General features: G+C 44.4%; 1 protein-coding gene across 1 annotated transcript in view; it reads right to left on the minus strand.

The window, feature by feature from the left end:
* LOC119956167 (wings apart-like protein homolog) overlaps positions 1-13,148 on the minus strand; it is a 175,216-nt gene that overhangs the window by 49,886 nt on the left and 112,182 nt on the right. The window contains exons 10-12 of the mRNA XM_038783092.1: positions 8,075-8,186; positions 6,800-6,897; positions 3,246-3,322 (exon numbers count right to left, since the gene is read on the minus strand). Of these exons, the coding sequence (XP_038639020.1) occupies positions 3,246-3,322; positions 6,800-6,897; positions 8,075-8,186 (287 nt within the window). The remainder of the gene's footprint in view (positions 1-3,245; positions 3,323-6,799; positions 6,898-8,074; positions 8,187-13,148) is intronic.

The raw sequence follows: 13,148 nt of genomic DNA on the forward strand, positions 1-13,148 counted from the left end.
TTTATTATACATTTCATCAACCTCCCTGTCTGGATCTTCACTTGTGACATATAAACCCAAACAATAGAAATGTTGATTGGCTGTCCCTTACTAGTATTTGTTTACCTGATTCACATTTCATTTCACTCAGTTAACAGCATGTGTCGAGCATTACTGCTCCTCCTCCAGAATACATAATTCTCATTTCATCATTCAAAATGTCATCACCTGCCCACCATACCGTACAAAACTTCAAGCCTGTCTGGGTTTCACAGTTTTCTGCGCATTCCACATCTTGGATCTTCTTCCGTGACACAGTTTATGTAAAAACAGCCAGACCCTGCATTCTTAAAGCATCTGAACAAGGTTTTATATTTCTCCACAACTGGCGGCTAACCCTTCAGCTGCCTGGGCGCTAAGCTCTGGAATACCCTCCCCAAACGACTCTACAACTCTTTCCTCCTTTACGAAGCTGGTTAAAACTTAACTCCTTGGCCAAGCTTTTCACCATCTGTCCCATCACTTTAAATAGTTTGGTGTCAAAATTTTATAACACTCCTGTGAAGCTCCTTGGGATGTTTTATATGAAAGACACAATCCAAATACATTTATTCAAAGACAAGTTATTGCTGTTCCCGTTTAATATGTTAGAATAGTTCAGTCTTCCTTTCCATGACAAATACACCAGAAAATGCAATGCATGTGTGTGTTGGGTTTTATTCTGCAATTGGATGGAGTGCCACTCAGTGGTTACATGTAGAAAACTGGCAGAACTGATAGAAAATACGCAGCTCACTCGGCTCAAACTGCACCACCTCTTGGTCAAAGCCAGGCAACTAGAATGTGTTTTCCTTTGCAGAAAGCTGGCGGAGCAGGGAGAGACAGAGTGAGAAGACTGAGGGTTAAGAAAAACACTAAACATTAGCAGAAGAGTGACTGCAACAAGAACTGAACATGCTGACTATAAAGCAAGAGAGAGACCAAAAGAAACTGGCCAATCAGGAAATAAGTGTTCTTTTGTCACTACATTCTCAATGACTGAGTGAGATTAGGGACTTAAACCAATGGACTTATTATGCTTCATTGCAGCTGGGTCAATTTGAACCTGCTGATGGCAGTAAGAATCGGCCAGCTGTCCGTGTTCATCAGAATTGCAGAAACATCCCATTTGAAAAATGTCACAGCAATGCACAGTAGGCAGGGGCAATAAGATAGCACCGACAGGAGGTCAGCAAGAACAGGCTTCACAATAGCTAATCAGCAGTCAAATCTTTCACAGAAAACTTCAAACTGAAGATATTTTTAAAAAATATTTTGACATTAACAGTGAACGCCAGTGTGAAAAGAAAAATAAATAATCTAAATCTAAATGGCATTGGTGATATTTCTTACTCCATCACAAAGCCTATTGGATTAATCGCAGGAGAGCAAATTCACTTAATCACGATTGAAAAATTGAGCAGCAAAAGGCTGAAAAGGCAGGCTGATGCCAGTGTCTTATTTGTGACACCTGCACTGCGGTAATAGATGTTGAACACTTGGTTCATCTACTAAAATACTTTACTTGTGGGCGGATCAGAACTCGACTCAAAAGCTTTCTCAAAATGTCGGAAAACCGTAGCTCCACCCAGCAATGACATAATTTCCCCAAGCTGAAAAACAAAATAACTCCCCAGGAACTCCCCCTGGTCAAACAATAGTGTTTTAGCCTTCACTTTAGCTTTTCACTCTAGTCAATTTCACCCCCGATCCTAAAAGCTTTCTGGTCTTGCAAAACAAGATTTACTAAAAGCCATGCTCCTGCAGTCAAACACAATCACCCAGGCTTTTAACTCTTTAATTGTCAATATGTTTATAATCCAATATATCTACAATCCTGAATTCATCACACTGTTAAATAACACAAATAACATTGTGCGTTAGCTATGGCTCAGATTGTCGCTGGGTGACAAGGTCCTGAGTTCAAGTCCCACTCCAGGACTTTAACACAAAAAACAAGGCTGAAACTTGAGCGCAGTAGAGGGAATGCTACATTGGCAGAGATGCCATCTCTGCTGGGCATTTAGAATCACCTGGCACTTTTTTGAAGAGCAGAGGACGTCACCCCGGCGTCTTGGCCAATATTCAACCCTCAAAGATCACAAACTAGATTATCCAGCTATTAGCACATTGCTGTTCGTGGGATCTTACTGTGCACAAATTGGCTGCTGCATTTCGTACAATAGTGACGACACTTCAAAAGTAGTTAATGGTCTGTAAAGCATGTCAGGACATCCTGTTGTCATGAAAAACACTGTAGAGATGTAACTTTTTTCTCAATTTTTGGTTTTGTAAACAGAGCCATGAAAGCAAAGTTATGTTAAACATTCAGAAATACGGCGCCCGGGAGGGGGGGGGGGGGGGGGTCGGGTCGTCTCGGCTGGGGAATACCGATCAGTTCAGGGCAAACTGGTCTCAGAATGCAGAAGGGATTTACTAGAATGGCTCCAGAAATGAGGGCTCAAATTCTCTGGAAAAACTGAAGATGCTGGGATTGTTTTTCTTGGAGAAGATAATTAGTTAAAGAACCAGAGTGTCAAGGAAGCATTTTTTAAAAAGTGAGTTCTGATTGAAAAGGATGCTGACAGTAGATTCAAAAATAAAATTTCAAAGAAAACTGGATAAATATTTGAATGGAAAACAATACAGAGCCAACATTGGCACAGTGTGCCTAATACCCTCCTTGTATTTGAAGATTCCACGATTTGAGATTGAAAGGTGCACGGCTGAACAGAGACAAAGCAGCCACCCTCAATTACCCTCTGATGTGGAATCAATCAGGCGATGAGCAGCTAGGCTGGGATGGGACTATGATTCACAGATGTGAGGTGGTTGCTGTGTGCATATCCAGGAATTCGTGTTTATATGGCCACCCACACCACATATTTTGTATCAAGTATTTTTGGTTGTCAATTGTTGATTGTCAAAAAACTACCACAGCAGTAAACGCCACAGCATGTAAACTCAACAGCAAATCAGGAAGTTAAAAGGGCTTTGAACCAGGAATAACAACTGGTCGTCTCCTTGGACACCAGAAGGGAAATTAGATCAAATGCAGTCTTCAGGTTAAGTGGGTGATAGAAGACAAAGATTAGGGTAAAGATAGTATCGAATGCCCAATTTAAAAAGTCACACATTATGTTCTCATTTCCGATGCACATTTCTATAACTATCCTTACAAACTTGTGTTGTACATTCCTGTCAAGTTACCTACAATACATACTTACATGGCAGAAGAGATGATAAGCTGGGAGTCTTTGTATGCTATAAGATAACCTTGGTTTTCTGGATTGTGAACTGTAACCTGATGAAAAAAACAAATTAAGCTGGGCAGTTCACTTTCTCCAGAGCACACTCAACAAATGAAAGGACCTTGCATATTGGCAAAGGCTCCACTTACCCTCAGATCACTGTTCAAGCTCAAGATTCAACTTTTAAACTAAGGGCCACTCTACAATTAGATGCAGAATGGAGTGTTGGCAAGGGACCGACAGTAACAATTTCCCACAAAGTGAATACAACTCTGGATTTTAAAATCAGGCACGCAGCTCGACAAATTTGATTCTTCGCATTTAGAAAAGTTTTCCTACAATATCAGCCACCCTCCGTCCGTCTCCAGTTTGGTTGGAACAACCCGAGTGTTGCGCATCAGTTGATGATGCTGAACTATTGGGAGGACCCAACCAATAGGTTTTATCCATACCTCCAGTATTGGGTTCAGACGCTGCTGATGCTATTAAGAAGCATCGGGCTTAGTCATCAGCTGCCAAATTCAGAGAGATAGCTTGGCTTTTAAAGACAGGACATCTTCTGCCCATAAAACTTCAGCACAATGTTATTAGGCCAAGACAGGTGTGGACAGATCTGGAGAGAGTTGATTGTATTTAGATGTGTGATACAGTAAAGCTGCTTACTTTACTCAGTAACCACAGCAGAATTTGGGGCAGTATTGTTGCATGACAGCTCAGAATCAGCTTTATATTAGAATAGAATTCCTACAGTGCAAAAGGAGGCCATTCAGCCCATCAAGTCTTTACTGACCCTCTGAAAGAGCACCGTAATGAGGACCACTCCCCCACCCTATCCCAGTAACCCCACCTAACCTGCACATCCTTGAACACTAAGAGGCAATTTAGCATGGCCAATCCACCTAATCTGCACTTATTCGGACTGTGGGAAGAAACCGGATCACTCGGAGACACGGGGAGAAAGGTCACTGAAAGTGGCAACGCAGGTGGATAAGGTAGTCAAGAAGGCATACAGCATGCTTGCCTTCCTCGGCCGGGATATAGAGTATAAAAATTGGCAAGTCATGCTGCAGCTGTATAGAACCTTAAATTAGGCCACACTTGGAGTATAGTGTTCAATTTGGTCACCACACCACCAGAAGGATGTGGATGCTTTGGAGAGGGTACGGAAGAGGTTTACTAGGATTTGCCTGATATGGAGGGCATTAGCTATGAGAAGAGGTTTGATAAACTCGGTTTGTTCTCACTGGAATGACAGAGATTGAGGGGCGACCTGATAGAGGTCTCCAAGATTATGAGGGGCATGCATAGATAGATAGAGAAATACAGCACAGAACAGGCCCTTCGGCCCACGATGTTGCGCCAAACTTTTGTCCTAGGTTAATCATAGAATTTTGGACAATTTTTCATGGCCAATCCACCCAACCTGCACATCTTTGGACTGTGGGAGGAAACCGGAGTACCCGGAGGAAACCCACACAGTCACGGGGAGGATGTGCAGACTCCACACAGACAGTGACCCAAGTCGAAATCGAACTTGGGACCCTGGAGCTGTGAAGCAATTGTGCTATCCACAATGCTACCGTGCTGCCCTTAAGAAGTTAACCTACACTCCATTATTCTACCCTAATCCGTGTACCTATCCAATAGCCGCTTGAAGGTCCCTAACGTTTTCGACTCAACTACTTCCACAGGCAGTGCATTCCATGCCCCCACTACTCTCTGGGTAAAGAACCTACCTCTGACATCCCCTCTATATCTTCCACCATTTATCAGAAATTTATGTCCCCTTGTAATGGTGTGTTCCACCCGGGGGAAAAGTCTCTGACTGTCTACTCTATCTGTTCCCCTAATCATCTTATAAACCTCTATCAAGTCGCCCCTCACCCTTCCCCGTTCTAATGAGAAAAGGCCTAGCACCCTCAACCTTTCCTCGTATGACCTACTCTCCATTCCAGGCAACATCCTGGTAAATCTCCTTTGCACTTTTTCCAAAGCTTCCACATCCTTCCTAAAATGAGGCGACCAGAACTGCACACACTACTCCAAATGTGGCCTGACCAAAGTTTTGTACAGCTGCATCATCACCTCACGGCTCTTAAATTCAATCCCTCTGCTAATGAACGCTAGCACACCATAGGCCTTCTTCACAGCTCTATCCACTTGAGTGGCAACTTTCAAAGATCTATGAACATAGACCCCAAGATCTCTCTGCTCCTCCACATTGCCAAGAACCCTACCGTTAACCCTGTATTCCGCATTCCTATTTGTCCTTCCAAAATGGACAACCTCACACTTGTCAGGGTTAAACTCCATCTGCCACTTCTCAGCCCAGCTCTGCATTCTATCTATGTCTCTTTGAAGCCGACAACAGCCCTCCTCACTACCCACAACTCCACCAATCTTCGTATCATCTGCAAATTTACTGACCCACCCTTCAACTCCCTCATCCAAGTCGTTAATGAAAATCACAAACAGCAGAGGACCCAGAACTGATCCCTGCGGTACGCCACTGATAACTGGGCTCCAGGCTGAATATTTGCCATCCACCACCACTCTCTGTCTTCTATCGGTTAGCCAGTTTGTTATCCAACTGGCCAAATTTCCCACTATCCCATGCCTCCTTACTTTCTGCACAAGCCTACAATGGGGAACCTTATCAAATGCCTTACTAAAATCCATGTACACTACATCCACTGCTTTACCTTCATCCACATGCTTGGTCACCTCCTCAAAGAAGTCAATAAGACTTGTAAGGCAAGACCTACCCCTCACAAATCCGTGCTGACTATCCCTAATCAAGCAGTGCCTTTCCAGATGCTCAGAAATCCTATCCCTCAGTACCCTTTCCATTACTTTGCCTACCACCGAAGTAAGACTAACTGGCCTGTAATTCCCATTACAGAGTGGATAGTCAGAACCTTTTTCCCAGGGTGGAAGAGTCAATTACTGGGGACATAAGTTTAAGGTGTGAGAAAAGATTTTGCTTTACACACGAGGGTAGTAGGTGCCTGGAACTTGCTGCCGGAGGTGGTGGTGGAAGCAGGTACAGTAGTGATGTTTGAGGGGTGTTTTGACAAATACATGAATTGGATGGGAATAGAGAGAAAGTGACCCCATAAGTACAGAATGTTTTAGGTTAGACAGCCAGCATGGGCGGCGCAGGCTTGGAGGGGCTAGGGCCTGTTCCTGTGCTGTACTTTTCTTTGTTCTTTGCTTCTGACAGACAGTCATCCGACTGGAATTGAATCTGGGTCCCTGGCACTGTGAGGCAGAAGTGCTCACCACACTGTGCTGCCCACTAACTATTGTTACTGTCCCAAGATATCAGAATGCAGCATAATCAGACCTGGAGAGAACCAATTACAGCAAGGCATGAGTTTCAGAGCTGCTGCATGGCTGTCAACATGAAACGGAGATGGCTCGAAGTGACTGCTCCATCCCTCTGCCTTCACAATCGTCAGGCCTTTGTTGTGAAGCTGTGCTCTCTTTTCCAAAAGACAAATAAAAACTTGTATTAATCTATAACTTACGCTCTCAAGTACACGTAAACAGCGCTCCGCACCCCATAACGATGCAACCAGTTTATCCTGCTCTTCATTCTCACCCAACTGCACCACGCATTCTTTTACTGTTGATGTAGAAAGAGATTGAAGCTGGTTAGGATAACTCTGATCATTGATTTCTCTCTTTTTCATCAGGTATTCCTGGATCAACTAAAGCATAAACCAGAATCAATACAAAAAAGGATCAACTCCAATAACAGTGAGACAATCGGTCTAAAAATTAGACCTGGTCGTCTCCGCTCAGGGCAACACAAATCATGGTACCGGAGCCCAAAACCTTCTGAACAGAAAAGCATGTTCAAGAACGTACATTTTGTCCAAACGATCATGGGCAGTCTGTAGGGCTGCTCTATGCGGTCAATGACAATGGCCTCGGCACAGCTTGACTAGGTTGCTCAGGAGCCAATCTGGACACCGACAATATCAGGAAAATCAAGGTTATGGTTCAGAAATGCAGACAAAATGTGAATACTCAAAACGAGTCTAATTAGTAATTAGCCAGCACAGTTGTGCTCAGCACTGTGGGAATTCGGTGACTCCAGGATTATGTGTGGCAATGGCCAAGCTGTAATAGGAGATAAATTGTAAGACCATAAAGAGAGTCCATTTCCACCTCCATAACATTGATGCCCGCCTCAGTTCATCAGTTACTGAAATCCTCATTCGTTCCTTCGCAACTTCTTGATTTGACATTGCAATACTCTCCTGGCTGGTCTTCCACATTACACTCCCAGTATGAGGTCACCCAAAACTCTTGCTGTTTGTGTTTTAACTTACACTAAGTCCTAGTCACCTATCACCCGTTGTGTTATATTGGCTCCCATTCAAGCAGTGACTTGAATTTTAAAATGTTATCCGCGTTCCCAAATCTCCTCAAGCCCCACAACCCTCCAAGATCTGTGCGTACATCTAATTCTGGTCTCGAGCATTGACAATTTTGATCCCTTCACGGTTCGGGGACATGCCTTCGTCTGACTGGAGCCTAAGCTCGGAATTCCTTTCCGACACTTATCTGCCCCTCTACCTTATTTTCTTCCTTTTAGACTTTCTTCCAAGCCCACAGCTTTGGTCAAGTGTTCAGACATCTAACCTAATACCTCCTCGTCAGACTTGGTGTCATACTTTGTTTTATAATGCGTCTGTGAAACACCCTGTGATGGGACGTCATTACATTAACAGGCACGACATGTGTTGGGGTCGATCTGTGTGAAACCAAGATTAACTCTGCAGCTGCATTCATACCTTTATCCACAATGTGATCCAATCCTCCCAGAAGTCGGAGTTCCTCCTTAAACCAGTCCCCAGCCCGTTTGGATGTGAGTGAAAGCAGAGTCTCCATGGCCAAGTGTCCAGTCTGTCCAAAAGAGAAAATGCATCTCAATACTCAGGTCTGGAAATTATGCCAAAGGCAAAGAACAAAGAAAAGTAAAGCACAGGAACAGGCCCTTCGGCCCTCCAAGCCTGCGCCTACCATGCTGCCCGTCTAAACTAAATACAGCACAAGAACAGGCCCATCGGCCCTCCCAGCCTGTGCCGACCATGCTGCGCGTCTAAACTAAAATCTTCTACACTTCCGGGGTCCGTATCCCTCTATTCCCATCCAATTCATGTATTTGTTAAGGTGCCCCTTAAGCGTCACTATCGTAAATCTAATTGCACAAAAAGCATTTTAAAAGATCAGATTCTGAGCAATAATATTCCCTACTAAAATAGCAGACATCACTGTGACCCACAACCACACATCCAGTCCACAGGAACAACATGCTGTCTCTCCTCTCCCTTCCCCTGCCAGTCTGATTCCTTTCGCTTAATCCTGTCCTCAATGAGGAGGATTTCTATTTCAGTCTACAAACTAGGTAACAGCGTATGTTGTCAGGCTTACATGGTTCCCATTCAAGTAGCACTTTGTTGTTAGATGGTGGGTAATAAATTGTCCATGCTGAACCCTGGGGTAGTGGACCACTATTACCTTGGTTTAAATTGCCACAGGTCAAAAGATGAAATCCAACCCCCCCCCCCCCATTTACTCAAGCATCCTGCTTTAATGACGGCATCTCTGATAATCCAGATTAGTTTGATGATTATGAGAATAATTCCTACCAACCAACTGCCTGGAAATTATCACCGAAATGTTTGACAGAACACTCCAGGCAGACTGACAAACAAAACACAACTGTAACTTAATCTTTCTTGGCAATCACTCAATACTTTTGAGAAGATAGCAGCAGTGAAAATCATTAAACAATAAAATACATACAAAAGCAGGTTTTGGATTAATCCAGGTCTCATGCTGAAACTAGGCCTCAATCCTATATTGCAGGGAGAACAGGCCTTGCAGTTCAAGAGCAACCACCAGGGGGCAGGACCAATGTAACAGTCAGCTCAGGAAACAGGAGCTGGAGCGACAGAATCTTTACTGTTTTATTAAGTTCAGAATTGTAAAACACATGGAATAGCGAAAGGCTGTTGCCCATAGTGAGCAGCTCACACCGTGCAAAATCACCCTTTCACGCCACCCAAGGTAACAACTTGCACAAATGTCTCAACTCTGCAGGCATTTAACCACATTTTAACTGATATGTAGATTTACGGTTTATGACGACGATAGTAGCCTTATCCACCACAACCCCCTCACCTGTCCCCATTCTTCACAATTTTTACAACTGGAATGACACTGACTTGAATTTCAAACCAGTAGTAAAAAACTACGCAATACCAAAATAAATAAATGCCCATATAGTTCACAGCAAGGCCATCAACTCACACAGCTAATAGAATTCCGACAGGACAGGAGGCCATTCAGCCCATGACGTCTGCACCGACCCTCTGAAAGAGCACCCTACCTAGGCTCACTCTCCCACAACCCCACCTAGTCTGCACATAAGAATTTAAGAACTAAGAGCAGGAGTAGGCCATCTGGCCCCTCGAGCCTGCTCCACCATTCAATGAGATCATGGCTGATCTTTTGTGGACTCAGCTCCACTTTCCGGCCCGAACACCATACCCCTTAATCCCTTTATTCCTCAAAAAACTATCTATCTCTATCTTAAAAACATTTAATGAAGGAGCCTCAACTGCTTCACTGGGCAAGGAATTCCATAGATTCACAACCCTTTGGGTGAAGAAGTTCCTCCTAAACTCAGTCCTAAATCTACTTCCCCTTATTTTGAGGCTATGCCCCCTAGTTCTGCTTTCACCCACTAGTGGAAACAACCTGCCCGCATCTATCCTATCTATTCCCTTCATAATTTTATATGTTTCTATAAAATCCCCCGTCATCTTTCTAAATTCCAACGAGTACAGTCCCAGTCTACTCAACCTCTCCTCATAATCCAACCCCTTCAGCTCTGGGATTAACCTAGTGAATCTCCTCTGCACACCCTCCAGTGCCAGTACGTCCTTTCTCAGGTAAGGAGACCAAAACTGAACACAATACTCCAGGTGTGGCCTCACTAACACCTTATACAATTGCCGCATAACCTCCCTAGTCTTAAACTCCATCCCTCTAGCAATGAAGGACAAAATTCCATTTGCCTTCTTAATCACCTGTTGCACCTGTAAACCAACGTTTTGCGACTCATGCATGAGCACACCCAGGTCTCTCTGCACAGCAGCATATTTTAATATTTCATCATTTAAATAATAATCCCTTTTGCTGTTATTCCTACCAAAATAGATAACCTCACATTTGTCAACATTGTATTCCATCTGCCAGACCCTAGCCCATTCACTTAACCTATCCAAATCCCTCTGCAGACTTCCGGTATCCTCTGCACTTTTTGCTTTACCACTCATCTTAGTGTCGTCTGCAAACTTGGACACATTGCACTTGGTCCCCAACTCCAAATCATCAATGTAAATTGTGAACAATTGTGGGCCCAATACTGATCCCTGAGGGACACGACTAGCTACTGATTGCCAACCAGAGAAACACCCATTAATCCCCACTCTTTGCTTTCTATTAATTAACCAATCCTTTATCCATGCTACTACTTTACCCATTAATGTCATGCGTCTTTATCTTATGCAGCAATCTTTTGTGTGGCACCTTATCAAAGGCTTTCCGGAAATCCAGATATACCACATCCATTGGCTCCCCGTTATCTACCGCACTGGTAATGTCCTCAAAAAATTCCACTAAATTACTTAGGCACGACCTGCCCTTTATGAACTCATGCTGCGTCTGCCCAATGGGACAATTTCCATCCAGATGCCCCGCTATTTCTTCCTTGATGATAGATTCCAGCATCTTCCCTATTACTGAAGTTAAGCTCACTGGCCTATAATTACCCGCTTTCTGCCTACCTCCTTTTTAAAAACAGTGATGTCACGTTTGCCAATTTCCAATCCGCCAGGACCACACCAGAGTCTAGTGAATTTTGGTAAATTATCACTAGTGCATCTGCAATTTCCCTAGCCATCTCTTTTAGCATTCTGGGATGCATTCCATCAGGGCCAGGAGACTTGTCTACCTTTAGCCCCATTAGCTTGCCCATCGCTACCTCCTTAGTGATAGCAATCATCTCAAGGTCCTCACCTGTCATGGCCTCATTTCTATCAGTCACTGGCATGTTATTTGTGTCTTCCACTGTGAAGACCTAACCAGCACATCTTTGGACTGTGGAAGGAAACCAGAGCAACGAAATGGCAGCACGGTAGCACAAGTGGATAGCACTGTGGCTTCACAGCGCCAGGGTCCTAAGTTCAATTCCATGCAGGGTCACTGTCTGTGTGGAGTCTGCACGTTCTTCCCATGTCTGCGTGGGTTTCCTCGGGGTGCTCCGGTTTCCTCCCACAGTCCAAAGATGTGCAGGTTAGGTGGATTGGCCAAAAAAGGTAAGATGGGGTTATTGGCTTTCGGGGATAGCGTGGAAATGAGGACTTAAGTGGGTCGGTGCAGACTTGATGGACTGAATGGCCTCCTTCTGCATTGTATGTTCTATGTTCATCCGGAGGAAACCCATGCAGGCATTGGGCGAAAGAGCAATCTCCACAGTCCCCAAGGCCGGAATTGAACCTGGGTCCTGGGCGCTGTGAGGCAGCAGTGCTAACCACTGTGCCGCATTAATTATAGTGAAAACAATGAAAAGCAGCTTTAAAAAGTTACAAATACGATCAACAGAACAATGCAAAGCTAACTGAATAAAACTCAAGTCAATTTTAAATGCCCTTTAAATCTACATCATTACTAACCCATCTGTCCAGGAGCAGTTTTGAAAAAAATATTTTTAAAAGATTCATTTACAGGATGTGGGCATCGCTGGCTGGGCCAACATTTATGACCCATACCTAGTTGCCCTTCAGAAGGTGGTGGGGAGCTGCGTTCCTGATCTGCTGAAGTCCGTGAGATGCAGGTACACCCACTGTGCTGTTAGGGAGGGAGTTCCAGGATTTTCCCCAGTGACAGTGAAGGAACAGCGATATATTTCCAAGTCAGGGTGGTGAATGACTTGGAGGGAAACTCCAGGTGGTGGGGTTCCCAGGTATCTGCTGCTCTTGTCCTTCTAGATGGTGGAGGTCATGGGTTTGGAAGGTGCTGTTTGGTGAGTTACTGTATCTTGTAGATGGTACATAGGCTGACACTGCATCAATGGAGGGAGTGAATGCTTGTGGAAGGGGAACAATCAAGTGCGCTTTGTCCTGGATGGGGTCAAGCTTCTCGAATACTGTTGGAACTCAGTTTGGCTGAGGTGCACGCTCCACTGCTGGACCTCATCATTTCCCATTGGGGAAAGGGCTGGAAAGTGGACATGAGGAATGGCGGATCAGCCATGATCCTATTGAATGACACAGCAGGCTTTAGAGGCCAAGCGGCCTGTTCCTATTTCTTATGCTCAATACAATCTTGGCTCACAATTCTCCCTCAATACCATCTTGCACTAGCAGCTTGTGGGAGCTTTCTGTGCACAAAATGGCTGCTGCATTTTGCTACATAGCGGTAAAAAGTACAAGGAAAGTCACCACAATCCCAGATGACCATCGGCTGCTGCCCCCTTTTGAGGTGGATAGTTGAGTGGTGGTGATTTAACCCAAGGATCACTACATCTCAGGCGAAGGGCAAAGTTGAGAGGTAGGGCCTTCATAAATAACCTTAGCCAGTATAGGAATTGAGCCCGCGCTGCTGGCCTCGCTCTGCATCACAAACCAGCCTCCAGTTGGACCGACCCCGGTGTCAGTAATCGCATGAAAAACATTGAAGTCTCTGGCAGGTTGGGTAAATATATTGCAGGCAGTTCAACATCAAAATAAGCTGTACAGTACCAGATCTACCAATGGAGTTAACAAGTAGAACTTCAATGAGTACATGTTTACTCTG

Source organism: Scyliorhinus canicula, chromosome 22 (genome assembly GCF_902713615.1).
Source record: "Scyliorhinus canicula chromosome 22, sScyCan1.1, whole genome shotgun sequence".
In the NCBI taxonomy this organism is placed as follows: Eukaryota; Metazoa; Chordata; class Chondrichthyes; order Carcharhiniformes; family Scyliorhinidae; genus Scyliorhinus; species Scyliorhinus canicula.